The sequence below is a fragment of the Leptonotus elevatus genome, chromosome 1 (assembly GCF_054856555.1).
Source record: "Leptonotus elevatus isolate MCC_2025b chromosome 1, RoL_Lele_1.0, whole genome shotgun sequence".
Lineage (NCBI taxonomy): Eukaryota > Metazoa > Chordata > Actinopteri > Syngnathiformes > Syngnathidae > Leptonotus > Leptonotus elevatus.
The window spans coordinates 26,336,672-26,356,875 of NC_141239.1; the positions used below are offsets into that span (position 1 = coordinate 26,336,672).

The 20,204-nt window shown below is 41.1% G+C and overlaps 1 protein-coding gene across 3 annotated transcripts in view; it reads left to right on the forward strand.

The window, feature by feature from the left end:
- Positions 1–20,204, forward strand: part of LOC147181425 (E3 ubiquitin-protein ligase rnf213-alpha-like) — a 59,428-nt gene that overhangs the window by 16,840 nt on the left and 22,384 nt on the right. For all 3 annotated transcript variants that reach the window (XM_086087482.1, XM_086087466.1, XM_086087474.1), the window contains exons 18-30: positions 961–1,144; positions 4,112–4,285; positions 4,373–4,525; positions 4,606–5,222; positions 6,795–6,954; positions 7,039–7,256; positions 7,364–7,501; positions 9,679–9,843; positions 11,331–12,531; positions 15,294–15,475; positions 15,551–15,706; positions 15,784–19,380; positions 19,471–19,595. In XM_086087482.1, the coding sequence (XP_085943608.1) occupies positions 961–1,144; positions 4,112–4,285; positions 4,373–4,525; positions 4,606–5,222; positions 6,795–6,954; positions 7,039–7,256; positions 7,364–7,501; positions 9,679–9,843; positions 11,331–12,531; positions 15,294–15,475; positions 15,551–15,706; positions 15,784–19,380; positions 19,471–19,595 (7,070 nt within the window). The remainder of the gene's footprint in view (positions 1–960; positions 1,145–4,111; positions 4,286–4,372; positions 4,526–4,605; positions 5,223–6,794; positions 6,955–7,038; positions 7,257–7,363; positions 7,502–9,678; positions 9,844–11,330; positions 12,532–15,293; positions 15,476–15,550; positions 15,707–15,783; positions 19,381–19,470; positions 19,596–20,204) is intronic.

A 20,204-nucleotide genomic window follows, 5' to 3' on the forward strand; every position in this document is an offset into this window, starting at 1 on the left:
AACAGCTATTCTGAGAAATGGTTAATTTCAACTCTTACCTGAATAAAATTGTCAATTCATGTTGAGAAATTATGATTCTCTAGTACTTTTAGAGATATTTTTGCATTAGGTATGGTAGCGGCCATTTTTGGACAGTCATGTGATCATCGTGACGTATCGAGTGCTGTAAACGCGTAAAATCACATGGTGTCGAATGACTAATAAGAAACTCAATAGTAATTGTTGCATCCCACGGCGGACATAAAAGAGGGAATTATTACACCCTACAGCAATTGGCAACAAACCACTTCTTCAAAAGTATTACAGCCACGGAGCACTTGCCCAAAATTTGTGTCGAGCCAAAAGTGAAGATGAAACTGTAGCCGATGATGAGGACGCATTCCTTCGCCTCGTAGCGAGTAAAAGTTAGGGACTGTCAACAAATTACATATTACAGGGTGACGTATGTGGTACTCAATTAAGCATTTACATACGTCAAACTGGAATATGTCATTTGTGGATGGTCCCTAACCTGCACGATAAATAACTTTTACTGGCTTGGCCAGCTACATGCTCAGTCTGCTTACCCTACATCAGGAGACGCCAACCCCCACCACCCCACCCCCACAAGCAAGGACATAAAACCTGACATGCTAAGGATTACGTCAATCAGAATTGGCACAGTATATGGCGACAGTAGATGACATTTTTGCCCATTATATCGTCAAAACTCACATTCAAATGAATGAAGACGGCTGTTCTTTGCACGCTGGATATGTCATTGCGATCACTTTGACTGGATAATGGCGCTGCCCATGTTATATTCTTCTTTTGATACTTAATCATATTCAGGTAATAAAATGCCAGCGGTATTTGCACATCCACTTTTATTCTTAAAAAACACTATGAATACTGGAAAATCTGTTTTCCGTGGTATATTGCTTTAATGTCACTGTATGCTTGTCAAATGTCCTCATCCAGACCAAGTCTGAGGGCCAACTGTTTGAGAATTTCAAGATGAACGGCAGGTTTGTGAAACTCGTCTCACCCATTGTCACAAATTCCTGGCCGAGGGATCACCAAGGAAATTATGAAGACAAAGAAGAGGTGGTCCTTCAGCACCTTCTCTCCTGGACCGCTGCCAGGCACATTTTCCAGCTATTTGGTACAGTTATCCCAACTTTTAATTCCCATGTCCACCATTAGCTAAAAAAAGACTATTACGGAGCATTTAAAAGATGTGCAAATCATCTTTTTGAGATTTGGCGACATTAAAGCAAATTAAGCAACTGTTAATTCCTTGGTTATAGCTCAAGCCCCTTTCACATAGTGTGACATTTTCACATCTGAACCGTAACAGTTTGCCGCCGCAGAACAGTAGAAGGAGTATGGGGTGTTATCCTTTCAAACAGTTGGTTTACACCACAGAATAAGGAATGAGAGCATAACCGTCAATAGGCGCCTTCGTTGGAGTCCGGTGAACCTCGGCAATTTCGGTGGCAGCCATTTCGTTTAGTTTAAAGTAGTGTTACACGAGATGCCGGTACCAGTACCGTACCTCGATGTTTCGGTGTCAAAAACAGCTCTGTATCCTTTTTTTAGCACTGGTATTTAAAAAAATAAATATGAGACAGCTTGCCAACTCATACACGCATGGCCGCCTGTCTACCGATATGTGGCAAACGCCTTAAGCGACACGCCTCTTTATGCGTTTGTGCGAGAGGGCGCATGAAGATGGCTTCACGCACTGAACACTGAAGCGCTCGCTGGCCGTCCACTTATTTCTATTAGTTTGTTTTCTTTTGCGATACGAAGAGGTGAATGCATATGGTGTAGAAAGCAGTGAAGAAAACAAAGAACGGAATCAAATTTTTCGCCTACATCGCATTCAACACCACAGTTTTATAGGTTTACTCCTTTTCTAAACAAAATATCTAGGCAATATTGACTTTTTTTATATGAATCACAATTCCACAAGACCGGTAACTTGGTGTAACCAATAATTATTAAAGTATTGATACTTGAAATATTCTGCGTCAGAGTGATGCTCATGACTTTTGAAAATATCAGCCGCCCTTTGCATTCAAGTTGTCAGCTGTTCTTATCATCTGCATCAATGATGACCAGAGATTCAGTGTATTGCTGAACTCCGAGTGGGATGGGTACCGATGACATATTCCAAAGCGCATTTTAAGTTGTGACTGAGCAGGAGTAGATGTATTGGTAATTGGCAAAAGGAGCGAGCGTGAAAACAGTCCACCAACCAGGAGCGCGGGCGTTCGCACAGCTGAATATGCATAATGCATGCAGACAAGACACATGAATCAAACTCCTAGCACGTCCACAAAACGAGTCCACCAGTCCACCAATCTGTAGTGTGCGTTGGCACAGCTAAATTTGCATATGACACTGATAAAAGTGTAATTACATTATTACATATTATTACCTCTGCGGCTTGGCTGGCGGTGAAACGTTGCAAGTCGGGTTACTTCCGTGAACACTGCAAGGTGATGTTGTTTTGGGTGTACGTCACTCGGCGTGTGCTCTTTTGTGAGTCGCACCACGAGCGCGTTGCGTTCACATTAGATGTCGCATTTGTTTTTGTAATGTGAACGGTACATAAAAAGATCAGATTTAACAAAAAATCCGAATTGGGCATCACGCGCTGCAGTGTGAAGGTAGCCATGTTGTTAGGTGTGTGGCTTTACCATCGTTATAATATATTATCGTTTTTAGAGTTTTAGAACAATACTTACCAGGTACTTATACCATATTCATAATTTCATGGGTAACGATAAAGTTGCAAAATCGAATTGTGGCCAACTTGTCGCAATAGCAAGCATTACATACTGCGTCGGATACATTAAAATGAGTTTGCTCCCGAGTCCCAATTATTCTCTTCATTGTCATTCACGTCCTCTTCCAACTGTCATTTTTTTGCGAGATTTTACTCACAAATTGTGTTTGAATTCATCGTGCTATGTGCGGCAGGCACGTTCTTGAAAATGTGTTCAAACAACTGCACAAGGAACCTAAATAACACAAATACAATTATTTATCTTTTGTTATTGTATTACTGCTTACCGTTGTTCATTGTTAAGAACTTTGCCTCTCACTTTGTAATTAATTTGGTATTATCTACATATTATTAATGTAGTAACTTGATTTTTTTTGTTACTCCATTCTATCTGGCTCATGTGTTTTAAGCTCATGATGTTTTATTTGTCAGATTTTATTTCAATGAAAAATAACTGTTAAAGTGAATGTTCTTTTTTAAAAATTATTATTTTATTGTTAAATAAATTAACATTTATTACCACAAACAACAGAACAAAAGTACAAAAAATTGGTACTGTTCAGTACCAGTATTGATACCCCGGTACTGATAATTGGACCCGAACTGGTTCAAATGCGAAAGGTACCCATCCCTATTTGAAGGCAGTGCATGCTGTTTTTCAGCATCCATCCATAGTCCAATAAATGTATCAAAGATGTTTGCATTTTCGCAAACAGTTTTTCAGTTTTTGCCACAAAATTTTGATCATTTGAATTCGCCATCCCTTCGTCCACTTCATCCCTTCCCGCCCGTTTGACAAGTGCCCGACGAATATTAATGGGGGAAATTTTGGTCAAAGTGCTTCTCATCTTTTTCACCCCTGACCTGTTTTCATGCATGACTTAAGCAAATATTATATATTTGGTACCGAGGTATACTTGTATACCGTAGAGTCATTAATTCCTTCCTCCCCTGTCCGTCAAAAGGCTGGGCGCACTGGTGCAACAGTTTATTTTTAATTTTTAGGCATACCATTGAGAAATAAGGGCACCTAGGTGCCCAAATTGGTCTCAGTCTAGAGGTCAGTACCACTGGACCATAGTTTTTGTGTGGGGGCCTTTGGTACTGAAAGCAAACAGAGTGGTTTCCATAGCTGAAGGACACAATCTGGCTTGTGGGTTGTTTGTGGCCTGAGATGGTTTTCATGACACCGCTCACTCCACTGACGTTACTCAGCTCCAACTTGAGCTTTTTGTTGTCTGACTTCTTCGCCTTCCCAAGCGCTTTAATGACAGATGTAAACTAGGTTTTAATATCTACCCAGCCTAAAATGTTTTTTTTTCTTTTCCTTTCCAGGTGCAGAGGAAAACCTTTTTGACAGACTCACTGAGGATGCCACAAACAGAATCATTTATGCCATATCAACATTTAACACCATCAAAAATAAGTTCATTAAGGGAAACATCACAGTGAAACTGCTCAGAATCATTTTGGCCAGTCAAGCTGCCTTCCTGGAACTACTGAAGACTGGTAATAGTTGTCTGTTTATTACAAAAGACTGATGGAGGCATGTCAAGAAGACATACTGACGTGCATTGCGGACTGTGTCATCTCCAGACTGTCTCTCTGAGAATGAGCAACACAGAAATGCTGGAAAAATGGGAAGGCTTCTGAAGTGCAGGGAAGGAGAAGTTCAAGCTGTTTACAAAGAGAAGGAGCAAGTTGACGCCCTGCTCACAATGATCCACCACCTTGACGAACTTGTGGCGAGTAAGAGGACCATGTTCAGTGTGATCAAACATTTGCAGTGAATGTTTTATTGTGAACGTTTATATCACTTTTCATTTCAGTTGATGTCCATGACATGAATGAGAGACGCCACGTTACTATAGAGACAATGCCCCTGGATTCTTTTATGGAAGTTCATCCATTTGACCAACTTCCCTCCCCTACGGCCGGTGTTGTGACTTACTTCAAAATGAATGAAGACCTAAGATACATGTCAGATATCTTGTACACGTTCAAAGATAGCCACAATTTCATATTGTGCTGGAAGGAAGAAGGCAGACTGGCCAGTGAAGACTTCATGGACGACAATCCCGTTGAGGAAGAGCTACAGTGCCAAACGCTGACACTTGATGAGCTTCATGCAGATATTTTTACGCCTTGCTTTGACAATTACAAGAAAATATACACACGTTTGAAAAATGGCAGTATTAAGCTGGAGGAGGTGAACCGGCTTTTCAGCAACTATAAGGGCAAGTATACAGAACTTGCACGAGACTTGGATGTCATGTGCAAAATTGACATGTCGACAGATAAGCAGTGGATTCACACCAGGCTTCAACAGATTGAGCAATATCACGAGCTCCATCTGGGAGTGGCTGCAGCTGAGGTCATCATGGCGGTCAAAGAGACACTCTGCCTTCAAGGAGACTTCAGCGTGCTGGAGACACTCTTGAAAGTTGTAAGTCTGTCTACTTACTATTGCAATGGAACTTCCAAGGTAAAATACAATCCGATTAGAATTTGAATTTCACATTGAAAAATTATGGAAATAGTTTACAAATTACATGATCAATTTCTTAGTATACAGGTGCTCATCAAACATTTTTGAATATCCTCAAAAAGTGGAATAATTTCCATAATTTCATTCAAAAAGTCAAACTTTCATAGATTATAGACTCAGGGCCCACAATTTAAGTGATTTCAGTGTTTTGTAATACAGTACTATCAAGAGGATAGTGAGGGCCACCAGACCCAAAAACTGAGAGCTGACAGGAAGCATCAAGAAACCCCCAGGCAATGCCACGGCGCATCGAGGCAGTGTTTAGGGCAAAGAGATTCCCAGCCAACTACTGAAGATTGACATATCGTTTTGAAAATACCATCCGTCCATCCATCCATCCTTTTTCTCATGCAAAATACTGCAAAGTATGCATGGTGATTTCTTCACAGTATTCTATTGCTTTGAAATACTGTTTTTGTGGGTTTTATGTGCTGGAAGCCCAAATAATTTAAAGATAAACAAATAAATACTTGAAATCACTTAAATTGTGGGCCCTGAATCTATAATCTATGAAAGTTTGAATTTGTGAATGAAATTATGTAAATTATTAAATTTTTTGATGAGCACTTTTATGTAGTTGTCCGGGGTGTTTATTTAGATCTCTTGAGGGTGGTGCGTGCCAGTTTTTGCACATTTCTAAAAGATAATATTGAACAATATATCACTGGTGTCCTAAACCTGCTACATTTCCAAAATGTCATTACTATTTAAAACATTTACACAAATCAATACTGTTGGTATGGATGTTATTTTTACGATTAAAAAAAAAAGAAAATAAAGTGTTGAAAACAGCGGGATCCCTTTGGCGATGTAATCTTAATGACCCCATAATCAATGCCTGTTTTGGGTTTCCTGAAACGTACGTTATTTTTGAGATTCAATGTTTACGCCCGTCGGCGAGCACGGGCGAAACGTGTTAGTTACAGTAATATATTATGTTTAGGCAGTAACGACATGATATTACAAAATTATAATGAGTAACTCATTATATTACAGTTGCTGACACATTACAATTTTGTGGCCACAAAAAAAAAAAATTCTATCACCACAAATGTCAACTTAATGCTTTGTGTTTCAAAGGAATTTAATTAAAGACAAATATAAAGTCTAAATGTTACTCAAAATAACCTTGCGTTCATGATGCAGACGCATCGCGTGCATATCCCATTAGTATTCACATATGAAAGAGGCCCAGGATGGATTTGAAGAAATCGGAATTGTACTGTTCACGCTCTATGGGAAAAAAAAATCTGGCACGTTGCATATGGGCAAATTTTTTTTATAATTAGGCTGCAGTGTGAACATAGCCTATTTTTTTAAATTTCCATTGGATCTCTGCTTTTGTTACACACTCCCCATCCAGCATTATGTTTCCAGTCACACCATAAGTTCCACTGTATTCCCAATAACAATGAAAGATTTGCTCAAGCTGTCCTGGACATTGTTTGCTTCATGGTTTTCTCCCCTCAGAGTCATACAGACTTGCAAATGGCGCAGCTGCAGTGCATCGACAATGACTTGATCGGGGCTAAGAATGATCTGGTGGACATCACGGAACCTCGTAGACTTTGCTTAAATGAGTTGACGCACAGAGGCCGCTTTGTACAATGGGTAAAAGAGGCACTGAAAGGTAACATTCATGAGTTCCAACTAAGCAATATCTCGAAGTTCATCAAGGCCAAGCAAACATTTTTCAAATGCTGATTACTTTCAGATCTCAAGGATTTGAAGGTTTTTGTTGACTTGGCTTCCATCTCTGCGGGAGAGAATGACATGGACGTGGATCGTGTAGCTTGTTTCCATGACGCCATTCTTGGCTACTCTCCCATCCTGTACGAGCTTCAGCCAGACTCCGGTTTTCTGGCCTTCAAGGAAGTTTTAAAGAAACTCTGGAGAGCTTTAGACAATGACAGCAACCTTCCCAAGAAAATGGTAATAGGGGAAAAACAAAAGATTTTGATTCCGTTTACGATTTCTCATTAAGGTTTATGGCCAGCTATTTATTCCTCTACACTATTAAAAAAGAAGTGCTTCCGCAGAGTGACAGTGCCCGCCATTTGGAATGGCTGAAGACAGTAAAGGATAGTCATGGCTCAGTGGAGCTGTCCTCTATGTCTCTGGCATCAGCCATCAACAGTAAGGGCATCTATCGGATCTCTGCACACAGTGGAAAAAAGGTAAATTGACAAAAAATGGATCTGCAGCTCATCGTATTTTTTAATGTGTATTTACTTTCATGCTGTAATGCCCAGGGGTGGATTTGAGAAATTTGGGGCCCCAGGCAAAGGTAGGCATGGGGCCTTTTGGAATGAGAAGACATATATTTTAAATAGGGATGTTCAATACTGCTTTTTTTTTTTCATACCGATACTCAACTGTTGAGTAGTCACAGATACTGATACCAGATACCGATACCACTACATAAAAATTCCCCCCTAAAAATAGACAGATCATTTTAAAGGCTGACCTATAAATCCCAATATAGTATTCTTCCTTAAAATTGCATGACATACTTTTAGAACTCTCACAGCACATCCAGGTCTTATTATGAAACCAATACGCACATCCACAGTATAAGGCTTCTTATTCAGTGGTATTGTCAAGTGCTAATGTAGAAATTTGAGGATTTTGCCTGTTCCGCTGTATCGCTGAGGCAAATACTGCACTCTCTACTCAACTATTGTACAGTCCACAGCATAATCGAGTACACTACACCCCCTTTAAAAAAATAACCCTTTAAACAATGTGTCAATGAACACAAAAACAATTTCCAAAATGATCCATCCATCACAAGACTAAATTTATACAAAATCTATTTAATCTATAACATGAAAGTAAAATTAATAATATGGATCAGAGAACAACATTTTCAGTTTTACTCAAATAAGGGTGTTGCAAAAATGAGTACACCCCACAGAACGTCTCTGGAGCAAAGCCCAAAAAGCTCAAACTTTAGACTACAAGCGTCTACAGGTGAGTCTCATTATTCATTACACAGGTGTCAAGCAGACAGTTAATTATAAATGGGTGTTACTTAAAGAAAACACTTTACCACTTGTTTTTGTATTCATTCAGATATTGTTTAAAATGTTACTTTTCAAAGTAACTCTTTTACGCTGAGCACTGTAAATTATGTTGCTGGTTACATATTTCAAACCCTTCCTGCTCAGCGGAAACCATATACCCCTAAAATGATGATTTAATGCTTAAAGTGAAAGATTATTTCTTTGCGGGGTGACTTCTTAGGATACAACTTTAAAAAAAGAAATCACACAAGCCTAAAAACAGGCTGGCTGCAACTCACAGTGATGCTACAAAATATATGAACATTGTTTAAAATGTCCAACAGCACATGAATTCATTTAAAATGAGCTTAAAAATGGCACGTAGCCAGGGTAGTGACGTACATTTCTTAAATGTTCTAGAGATAGCAGGCTACAACGATAAGGGGCCCTCCCAAGTTCAATGAGATGAAGAAATACTTATCAATAGAGGGGAAATGTCACAAGTTGAACAATTACTCACTACTTTTGGGTCTCCAACAGGCGTCGATCTTGTTGCTGCTGCAGGCTGTAGGTCGCCATAGATGCAGTGAATATATTTGTCATTTTTGGTAACTTGGTAATAAACTTTCATTTTTTACATTCTCCTTTCTAGTCTCGCTCACTGCCGTCACTTCGCGCTCTTCCGCTCTGTTCTTTTGCCGCATGCACATGACTGTTCCTTTAGTCGAAACTGAGGGGGGGAAGAGACATATGATACAAGAAGCCTTCTGCTGGCATTTTAGAGAAATAATTTGGATCAAAAACATAAAACTATATTGGCCATTAGTGTATGAGGAATTTGATGGGGCCCTAGGCAACTGCCCAGGTTTGCCTAATGGTAAGTCCGCCTCTGGTAATGCCCCTCGCATGTTGAAAAGGAAAGTCACAATTGTGCTTTCAGCGATTTACTTGAAACAAAATCTGGGAGAGCAGTAAAACACATAAGCGCCATGAGCACATTCATGCAGGAACTACTGTTAACCACAATTCATGCCGAGACAATCGCGTTTAAACTCGACAATCGTTTTAGGCAACTGGCCAACTTTCCCCGCTTACTGACATCACACACCACCTCACCAGGGCCTGCCTCTTAAATTTACGTATCTATTACACTAATGCTAAAATATGCACTCTATTCTCTACATTTTGTATTTACATTTATTGTGTGTGTTTAAAATTGTGTTTAAGATTCAATATTTTTAAAGCATTCAATTTAATACAGTATGGTCTTTATATAACACAATTTCAGCCCTTGAAGTGTGTCTGATAATTGGACTGGATATGTGAAATGTGCTTTTTGTGACACACAGGTAAGTCTTGACACCACCTTGAAACTTGAGATCGTAGAGGAGGAGGAGGAAGAGCATGAGACGCGCTACTATTCTCTGGAAGATGTGCGGGAGCTGCAGAACAAACTGATGCTCATGTCTGGGAAAGGCGATCAGGGACAGAAGGAAGTGAATTACTTTGCAGAGGTACTATATTTCTAAGAGTGGCTGATGAAACAAATAGTAGGGGCACCACACAATTGAAGTAATCATGGTCTAATGGGCCTTGTATAGGGATGTCCCGATCTGATCACGTGATCGGAAATCGGGCCCGATCATGCGGTTGTTGACTCGATGGGAATCGGATAAATATGAGGTTATTTTCATATAACTCTTTATTAAATCTGGAGTTACACAGTGGCACAGAGTGAGACTTCATTTTTACACACAGCTAAGCGTGTGGCATGGCTTTGCTACAGTGACACTATTGGCTGAATGCCGCCTACAAGGAAATAGCTATAGCTGATAGTAAATTATTATCATCTTTAATGTGGAAAGCGGAGACGGTGCGACTTGCGTTATGTGCAAGCTAGTGAGCATTCCATGTGGCGGAAAGGATATGATGCGTTGCACGCTTCCCCGCTGCACTTCACTGACGGGCAGCCCCACCGCCATAAGGGGCTGGCGAATCTTAACGTGCTTCATGCCCTCGGATTCGGCTGCAGACGTGCTTCGGGTCCTCCCCGCGGATCGTGTTGAGGCGCTCGCTGGGACTCTGCACTGGTGTCTGTCGCCATTCAAAGGGACCCCGGCGCCTAGCTTAGCCAAGCCTAGCGCGAATCCGGAGAGTCGGATGTCCTTTGCTGGGTAGCCAATCCCGCCCAGGCCGGCAGTCTAGTCTGGTGCGAGTCCAGACCCAAAGTCAGGATATGGTATGATTAAATACACTTGCTTGCTTGCCTTCAAATGCTGCCTTTTGTTTGTTGTGAAGTTGACACACTACACCCCACCCACCCCACGCAAAATTTGAGGGAAATAGTCTGTTACGTTTGTGCCATAAAAAGTTTTGTTTGTGCTGCTACTAATTATTTTTTCGGTCATCTAGAGTCCTTCTCGCCCTTCATCTCCTGAAAAATGGACCCAAAATGACATAATTCGTATGTTGCTGTATTTGTGCTTGTTTTCACTGTATTCTTCTTCCTAAAGAAAAACAACATTCGGTTAGCCCATCAGTTTGTGTTAAGTAGCATGCTTTAAAGCTGCTACAGTAAGTTCTCAAAAATAAAGCTATCGTGAAAAATTAATATACTGGTTAATAATAGCCCTTTGAGTAACTCATAGAGGTGCCAAAAAATCAAAACAAAAGATTTTTAAATGTTTTATGTAGTTAAACCACTGCTCCACTCACCATATAAAAAGTGTTGGGGTAGTTTTGATTAAAAAAAAATCTCTCTAATGTAATGCCGGGGTATCAGGTTCAGGGCTCTGAATCGACCAATCTTCAAAATTAGGTGACTCGGACTCAGACTCTGGTCCAAAAAAGTGTTATCGGGACATCCCTAGTTTTGTATTGTATTTTTTCTTCCTCCTGACATTTTTATGATTAAGTTGAAAAGAAAAGTTGCAACTTAAAAATAATTTGGCTTTACAGGAGACACAGCTTTGCCTAATCAATCCTTTTATTTTATTTTCAGGTCTTTGCCGGTGTTCAAAGACTAGCTGAGGCTTTCATTGCTCTCTATGCTGCTGGAAATCCTCTGTTCAGGCACTGGGAAGCTGAAGTTCACTGCTGCTTCAATAAAAACCTCAGCATTGTGATGGACTTCAACCTGGATGAGAATTTTAATCTTGTCACCATTGAAGGGTGCCTTGCTGAACTTTGCAAGAAAATGGAGAACTGCCTGGACTTTTGGATGGATTTTGTGGACAAACAGCGATCACAGCATTACTATTTGAACTACTTCACAGCAGAACAAATCTTCTTCCTATGCAACAATCTACCAAAAGAACATGGAAAAAGTGTGGATGGTCAAGTTCTCATGATGCTGTCCTTTATTAAGTCCCACTGCACAGACTCAGATGTATGGGGTGTCTGGCATGAATTTCAAAATGAAATTCTCACCCAACTGCAAGAACAAAATGAGGAAACTGAATTCCAGGGGATGTCGGATCCATGTATGGAACTGGATCCTGATGTACAAGGAAATAGATTTCAGAGGTTTGATCAGATATGGAATGATTACATGACAGACCCAAAGCATGTTTTCCCACACATTCTTGATATAAAAAGTGTTGGAAGACTGCTGGAAATGCTGGCTGAGAAGGAAGAGGGTGCTGAAGAGAAGGTTGGAAATTTTATAGAGAGAGCGCTCCCAAAAAGCATGGTAGCTGGGAAACCAAACCTCATTGTTTGCCCTCAGACGGCAGTGTTAACTACTTGCATCTCCATTTATATGACCAGCGAAGATCAACCACTCCCAACTTACGATGAGGTCCTGCTGTGCAGTTCCTCCTCAACTTACGAGCAGGTGGAGCTCTTTCTAAGACGTTGTCTCGGCGCAGGTTGCAAGAGGAAGAAGATCTACTGCCTGCTGTACGGGGAGCTGCTTCCGTATGATGTCAGTTCTAAAGTTGAAAAAAAATTTCAGCGTATGAAAGTGCAGTGCACGACAGACTACAGGCTTATTATTCTGTGTAGCTCAGAAAGAGAACATGCATACCTTCCATCAGCTTTCAGTCAGTACAGGTTGCCGATTATTCCTCAAACGTCAATGGCCAGCATCCAAAAGTACCTCCACCAGCATTATGTGGTCCCGACAGATAAACGCAGTGCAGCTGCTGCATTCAAAGATCGCCTCTGCGTAGGCACCGTCTCATCCAAAAGGGCTGGTGTTGGTAAGTGTATGGCTGTGTGTTTGGTTTTGTTTAAACTCTTTGGTTCACTTACTTTTGCACCTACATGAATTGACCAAAAACTCTTTTTAATTAAGTTTTGACTACACAATTGATAAAAAAAAAAAAAAAAGAACAATGCATTGAATTGATAAACCTTCACCTGTTATTTCATATAAAATCTAATGGTTCAGATTGAACAACAAAATCAGGTTGAAACAATTGGAAAGTCCAAATTGCTCAAGAGGTTCACAAACTTTTCAGCAGCATTGTAGGTGCATGTCCACTCTGAGAGGCACAATCTAAAATAAAAAATTAGAAAATCACGTTGTATGATTTTTACAGCATTTATTTGTATGTTGTGCCTGACTGGTTCGCACGTCTACCGTCCAGTGCTGAGGACGTGAGATCGAGTCCGGGCTTTGGCCTACCTGGGTGGAGTTTGCATTTTCTCCCTGTGCCAGTGTGGGTTTTCTCCAGGTTCTGCGGTCTCCTCCCACATTCCAAAGACATACATGGCAGGTTAATTGATTGTCCCTAGGTGCGATTGTGAGTGTGGATGGTTGTTTGTCTCTATGTGCCCTGCGATTGGCTGGCAACCAGTTCAGGGTGTATCCCCTCCTATTGCCCATAGCCATCTGTGATAGGCTTCAGCACCCCGCGATCCTTGTGAGGAATGGATGGATTGATATTTGTTTGTTAGTGCTAGAAATAAGTATTTGAACATGTGAGAAAATAAAGGTTATATTTGGTACAAAAGCCTTTGTTTACAATTACAGAGGTCACGCGTTTCTTGTAGTTCTTTACCAGGAATTTTGGCCCACTCCTCCGTACCGATCTTCTCTAGAACTCTTTAGGTTTCGTGGCTGTTTCTAAGGAACATAGAGTTTCAGTTGGAGACTGGTGAGGCCACTCCAAAATCTTGATATGCTTCTTACGGAGCCACTTCCTGATTATACTGGCTGTGTGCTTTGGTTTGTTGTCATGTTGGAAGACCCAACCACGACCCATCTTTAATGCTTGACTGATGGAAAGCGGTAACCTGGTAATAGCCAGACTGATGCTGTGATTCACTCAAGGGAGTTCTCCGCAATATCAATCTGGGACTGTTCAATGGTGATTTGCTTGGGAAAGGTGGGACATACTGTACAATATTTCAAGCTTCATGCGGCATATTGTGCACGTCTACCTAACTTTCGTTTTGACCAATCACGGCCATGGATGAAAATGTCGTCTTCGTTCTCGTCGTAGGGGGAGGGAAAAAAAGCACAAACATCTTAACCAGCTAAAAATGCACGAAGAGCATCTCGCTGTTAAACATTCAACAAGGAAACTGTGAGTAATTCTGTAAAAACAGAATTAATTGCAGCGTCCATTCGTCCATGTTAGGTTAGTCTGTTTCCCCCGACGTCGGCACTTCCTTGTTTCGCCACAGCGGCATATCCCGCCCCAAATACAATGCCGCTCTGTGATTGGTCCTGGTGGTTCGGATCGGTGAAAATCAACGGGCTCTGTACAAGATGTATTTTTCCCGAGTTTGTGAACTCACAAATACTGTGAGAATTCAGCTTGCAGAGCAAGGTTAGGAAAGAGGTTGTTGACCGTAATCTTGCAATGCATAGCCCTGTTCATCTTCTCCTTAATACGGCGCAGTCATCATGTCCCCTGTGCAGAAAAACAGCCCCAAAGCATGACACTTCTACCCCCATGTGTCACAATAGGGATGGTGTCTTTGGAATGGTACTCGTCCTCCAAACATGGCAAGTGGAGTTAAGACCAAAACAATTCTATTTTGGTCTCATCTGACCACATGACTTTCTCCCATGAGTCCTCTGGATCATCCAGATGGTCTTTGCCAAACTACAAAGTGCCTGGACATGTGCTGACTTAAGCAGGAGAACCTTGCGTGCGATGCATGATTTTATACCATGACGTCTTACTGTATTACCAATAGTAACCTTTGAATTAATGGTCCCAGCTCTCTTCAGGTCATTGAGCAGCTCCTCCTTTGTCCTTCTGGGCTGATTTCTCGCCTTTCTTAGCATCACTGATTCCCCACAAATTTGACATCTTGCATGGAGCCCCAGTCCAAGGGAGTTTGACAGTCATCATTACCCTCTTCTGTTTTCTAGCAGTTGCTCCAACAGTTGTTTTTTCTTCTTCACCAAGCATCTTGGCATTTGCCACGTAGCCTATTGTGGAGAGTTCTACCATCTTGTCCCTGGTGTCTTTTGAAAGCTCTTTGGTTTTGGTAGCAGTTGTACTCTTGACAGATTGTGAGGTGCACATGTGTTTTTATGCACCTAACAACCTCAAAAAGGTGCTGCTAAATTGGATTAATAAGTGAATTGGGGGTGGACTTTATGAAGGCACAGTAACAGGTCTTTGAGGGTCAGGATTCTTGCTGATTGGCATGTGTTCAAATACTTATTTCCAGCACTAAAATACAAATACGATCTTTAAAAATCATACAATGTGATTTTCAGATTTTTTATTTTACATTGTTACTCTCACAGTGGACAACATGCACCTATAAGGAAAATGTCAGACCCCTCCATGAATTCAAAGTGGGAGAACTTGCAAAATCACACCAAATGTGCCCAGCAGGTACCTTAAAAAAATTAGTTCAGACAAGAGTGCATAACTGCAAGCCGGAACAAAGCATGAACAAAATAAAATGTATATTTCTTAATTTGGAATTGCAGAATGGTGCAAACTGTCAGCATTATCCATCCATCATCTCATCATGGTTTTCAACATTTTAGGTAAATCACTTTACATCCAGAGGATTTACGAAACATTGAAGCATTCAGTTGAGGAACGCACCATGATGAAATGCATTCGCTTGATTGAACCCAGTGTTGATGAGAATGCCATCCTTCAGTCTCTTTTGGAAAGCGCTAAAAGGAACACACTCACCATATTTCATTTCGACATTACCTCATCGGTAATTGTTACTCCTTTTGTTACATTTTGTCTGCTGGTGGTATTCTGTTAATCAGTATTTGTGTTGTTTTAAAAGGTGAGGAAAGGTATCCACGAGTTTCTATTCAAGTTGTTGATTCTGCGTTACCTAATGGACTCTGAAGGAAACACTTGGAAGTGCAGTGATAAACATCTATATGTCATTGAGTTTTTAGAAGAAACTGTCAAGCCAAGCAGAAATGCTTCTGCTCAGGTAAGAGTTTTGACGACTCACATGGTCATCTGATGATACAGCTTTGCTTAAATTGGGCTTTTCTGTTGTCTACTTAGACTAATACACCAATCAGCTCATTCACAGACGTGTTCCCAAATATTCTTTGCTGGTCACCGAAAGACGTCCTGATTCTTGCAATGATGAAGGAAAAAGAGACCATTGACACCCCACTGATGGATGAAAAAGTGTTCAAGAGTTCAGCCTTCCAGCGACCATACCAGTATCTCCAAAGGTTTCATAAAAACATTAGTCTTGATCAGTTCAGCTACAAGACCAATGATGGTACAGGGTCGCATGTGGAATGTCTTCAGACGCTTCTCATATACTGTGGCATTCTGGATCCATCCTGGGCGGAACTTAGAAACTTCACTTGGTTTCTCAACCTGCAGCTGAAAGACTGTGAGAAATCTGTTTTCTGTGATGCTAATTTGACTGGAGACGTCCTCAACGGATTTAAAGCATTTGTGGTGGGTTTTATGATTGTCATGGCAAGGGACTTTGCAACACCATCACTAAGTATCTCCGACCAGAGCCCCGGCAGTTCACAAATAGACTTGAACAATATCCGAGATGAGGACTTGGCTCCTTTTTTGATCAGAAAGAGATGGGAAACGGAACCACACCCTTACATTTTCTTTAATGAGGACCACTCGTCCATGACCTTCATTGGGTTTGATCTAAAACGCAATTTACAGGATCAATTAGATGCAATTGATCCAAAGTCTGGTAGGGTTATTAAAACAAACGTTATGTCAAAGGCGTTGTTTGAAGGCCTGCAGCGTCAGGGTGTTCCTTTTAACATAGACTTTGATAGCCTACCCAGATGTGACAAAATACAGCAACTATGCAATGTCCTCGGAATCAAGAAGCCTTTTGACCCTGATCCAACATATGAGCTTACAACTGACAACATTCTGAAGATGCTGGCGATTCACATGCGTTTCAGATGTGGCATACCTGTCATCATCATGGGAGAGACGGGATGCGGGAAGACAAGACTCATCAAATATCTGTGCGAGTTGCGCAGGAGAGGCGTTGCTACTGAAAACATGAAACTGGTCAAAGTGCATGGAGGGACATCTTCAGAGATGATTTATGCCAAAGTAAGAGAAGCAGAACATATTGCTTTCACTAACAAACAAGACCATGGGTTCGACTCTGTTCTCTTCTTAGACGAGGCCAATACCACAGAGGACATAAGCAGTATAAAAGAGGTACTTTGTGACAAGGCAGTCAATGGGGTCAGTTTGGCAGCCGGAACTGGATTGCAGATCATTGCAGCATGCAACCCTTACCGAAAGCACACAGATAAGATGATCAAGAGGCTAGAATCTGCCGGTCTTGGCTACAGAGTCCGGGCTGAGGAAACAGATGAAAAAATAGGCTCAATTCCTCTCCGCCAGCTCGTCTATAGAGTTCAAGCGTTGCCACCAAGCATGCTCCCTTTGGTGTGGGACTTTGGCCAGTTAAATGATAAGGCAGAAGAAAAATACATCGAGCAGATTGTGAAGAGAGTTGTGGAAAGTGAAAACATTCCTCAGGAGTACTTCAAATGCATTACTCTGTCTCTTTCTGCATCACAAAAGTACATGCGGGGAAGGAGGGATGAATGTAGCTTTGTCAGCTTGAGAGATGTTGAACGTTGCATGCAGGCTTTTGTTTGGTTCCATAACAACCACACTCGGTTCTTTGTAGAGCTTAAAGAATTTGACAGTAATCAAAACAGGAAAAAACTACAGGATCAGAATGGGCAAGAGGAACGAGATCCTGTAATGTGGTCCTTAATCATAGCCTTAGGTGTGTGCTACCATGCCTGCCTTGAGCACAAGGGTAAATACAGACTGTGTGTCAGCAAAAGTCTACCGCCAGAGTACACTCCAGCAAAAATAAGGGAGGAAATCACACTTATGCAGGATTTACTCTTAAGGGGTGTGCCAATGGCTGATACTATTGCAAAAAATGCCGCCCTCAAAGAAAATGTCTTCATGATGGTTCTCTGCATTGAGCTCAGGATCCCACTCTTCTTAGTTGGAAAACCAGGAACATCAAAATCTCTGTCTAAAACGCTGGTGGCAGATGCAATGCAGGGCCAAGCCGCCCACTCTGACCTCTACAAAATGTTTAAGCAGGTTCATTTGGTGTCCTTCCAATGTAGTCCACACTCTACACCAGAAGGCATCATTAATATATTCAAACAATGTGGACGCTTTCAGGAAGGAAAGAATCTCGATGAGTACATTTCAGTCGTTGTCCTTGATGAAATTGGGCTGGCTGAAGACTCCCCAAAAATGCCACTTAAAACTCTTCACCCATTATTGGAAGAAGGGTGCATTGATGATGAGCCACTGCAACACAAAAAGGTTGGATTCATTGGCATTTCCAACTGGGCGTTAGACCCTGCAAAGATGAACAGAGGCATATTTGTTTCTCGGGGTGATCCAGATAAGAAAGAACTGATTGAGAGCGCAGAGGGCATATGCTCATCTGATGTGATGGTTTTGGAGAAGGTCAGGGAACTGTTCTGCCATTTTGCAGTAGCCTATATAAAAATTGTCCATAACCAAGGCAAAGGATTTTTCGGCCTGCGTGACTATTACAGCTTGATTAAGATGGTTTATGCAGTGGCCAAGTCATCCCAACGAAAGCCCACCATTAAGGAGGTCACCAAAGCCATATTGAGGAATTTCAGCGGCAAAGATGATGTGGATGCCATGTCTGTCTTCAATGAAAATTTTTGCATTGCGCCTGACCTGGAGAACATCAATGCCATTGAGTTTGTGAGAGAAAACATTCAGGCAGTTGGACATGAAGAAGAATGTCGGTACTTGCTGGTGCTAACCCGAAATTATGGAGCTCTCCAGATCTTGCAACAAACTTTTTTTTCAGAGATTGGCCAGCCAGAAATAATCTTTGGATCCAGCTTTCCAAAAGACCAGGAGTACACCCAAATCTGCCGCAACATTAACAGAGTAAAGCTCTGCATGGAGACTGGTAAAACTGTTGTGCTTCTGAACTTGCAGAACCTTTATGAAAGTCTCTATGATGCCCTCAATCAATATTATGTATACTTGGGGGGGCAGAAATATGTGGACCTTGGTCTTGGTACCCACCGTGTCAAGTGCAGGGTGCACAACGACTTCCGGCTTATTGTCATTGAAGAAAGAAAGGTGGTCTACGAACAGTTCCCAATACCTCTCATTAATAGGCTGGAGAAGCACTACCTGGACATCCAAACTGTCCTGACAACAGCGCAGAAGAGGCTTGTTGAGAAATTAAAAGAATGGGTCAGGCGCTTTGTTTCAGTCAGCAATCACATTGACATGACTCAGACGTACAAATACAATCCATCAGACGTCTTCATTGGCTATCATTCAGAGGCTTGCGCTTCAGTGATCCATCAAGTGATCAAAAAAAGCAAGGATGCTTTTGAAATCTCAGATGCCGAGCAGAGAGTTCTTCAAGAGGCTAAACTTGTACTGCTCAGGTGTGCCACACCGGATTCAGTGATGCGGTTAGGCCAGACAGACCTTCCTAATGGTGAAAGTGAAGATCTTGCAAATGTCTACTTTGAAGATCAGAACAACAGCTGCCTGCTTGACTTCATAGTTGCTCATACAAGAGAGGAAGTCCATCACGTTTCCTCCTTCACAGAGGTAATGTAATGTTAACATAGCAGTGCTTGATAACTCACAAATCTGTCATTCCTCTTAAATTTACCCGACTTGTTGTTTTTTAAACCACAGGTTACAACATTTTCCAGACTTTTAACTGCACCCGACTTAAAACCATTGGTGCAAATGTTGCAAAGTGTTGAGCTTCTCTCACTGCAGCAGTTTGACACGGAACACTTCTTCTTGAAGGAAATCAGGTTTGTGGATAAAATGACTAACATGCTATTATCAGCACAGTTTAGCCATATAGGTTGCGCACAATAAACAACTGATACAGTACAGGCCAAAAGTTTGGACACGCCTTCTCGTTAAATACTTTGCTTTATTTTCATGACTATGTACATTGTAGTTTCTCACTGAAGGCATCAAAACTATGACGACAACTAATGAACACGTGGAGTTATGAACTTAACAAAACAAAAAATGAAAATAATAAAATAAATATCTAAATAAATTGCCACCCTTTTCACTGATTACTTTTTTGCACATTCTTGGCTTTCTCTTGATGAGCTTCAAAAGGAAGTCTCCTAAAAGGGTTTTCCAATCTTTAAGGAGTTTCCAGAGGTAAGAATGTCATGAGTATGCAAAAAGAGTAACCAGAGAAATGGATGGCTATTTTGAAGAATCTATAATATAAAACATGTTTTCAGTTATTTCGCCTTTTTTTCGTTAAGTACATAACTTGACATCAGTTCATCATAGTTTTTATGGCTTCAGTGAGAATCTACAATGTAAATAGTCATGAGAATAAAGCAAATGCATTAAATAAGAAAGTGTGTCCAAACTTTTGGCCTGTACTGTATGTA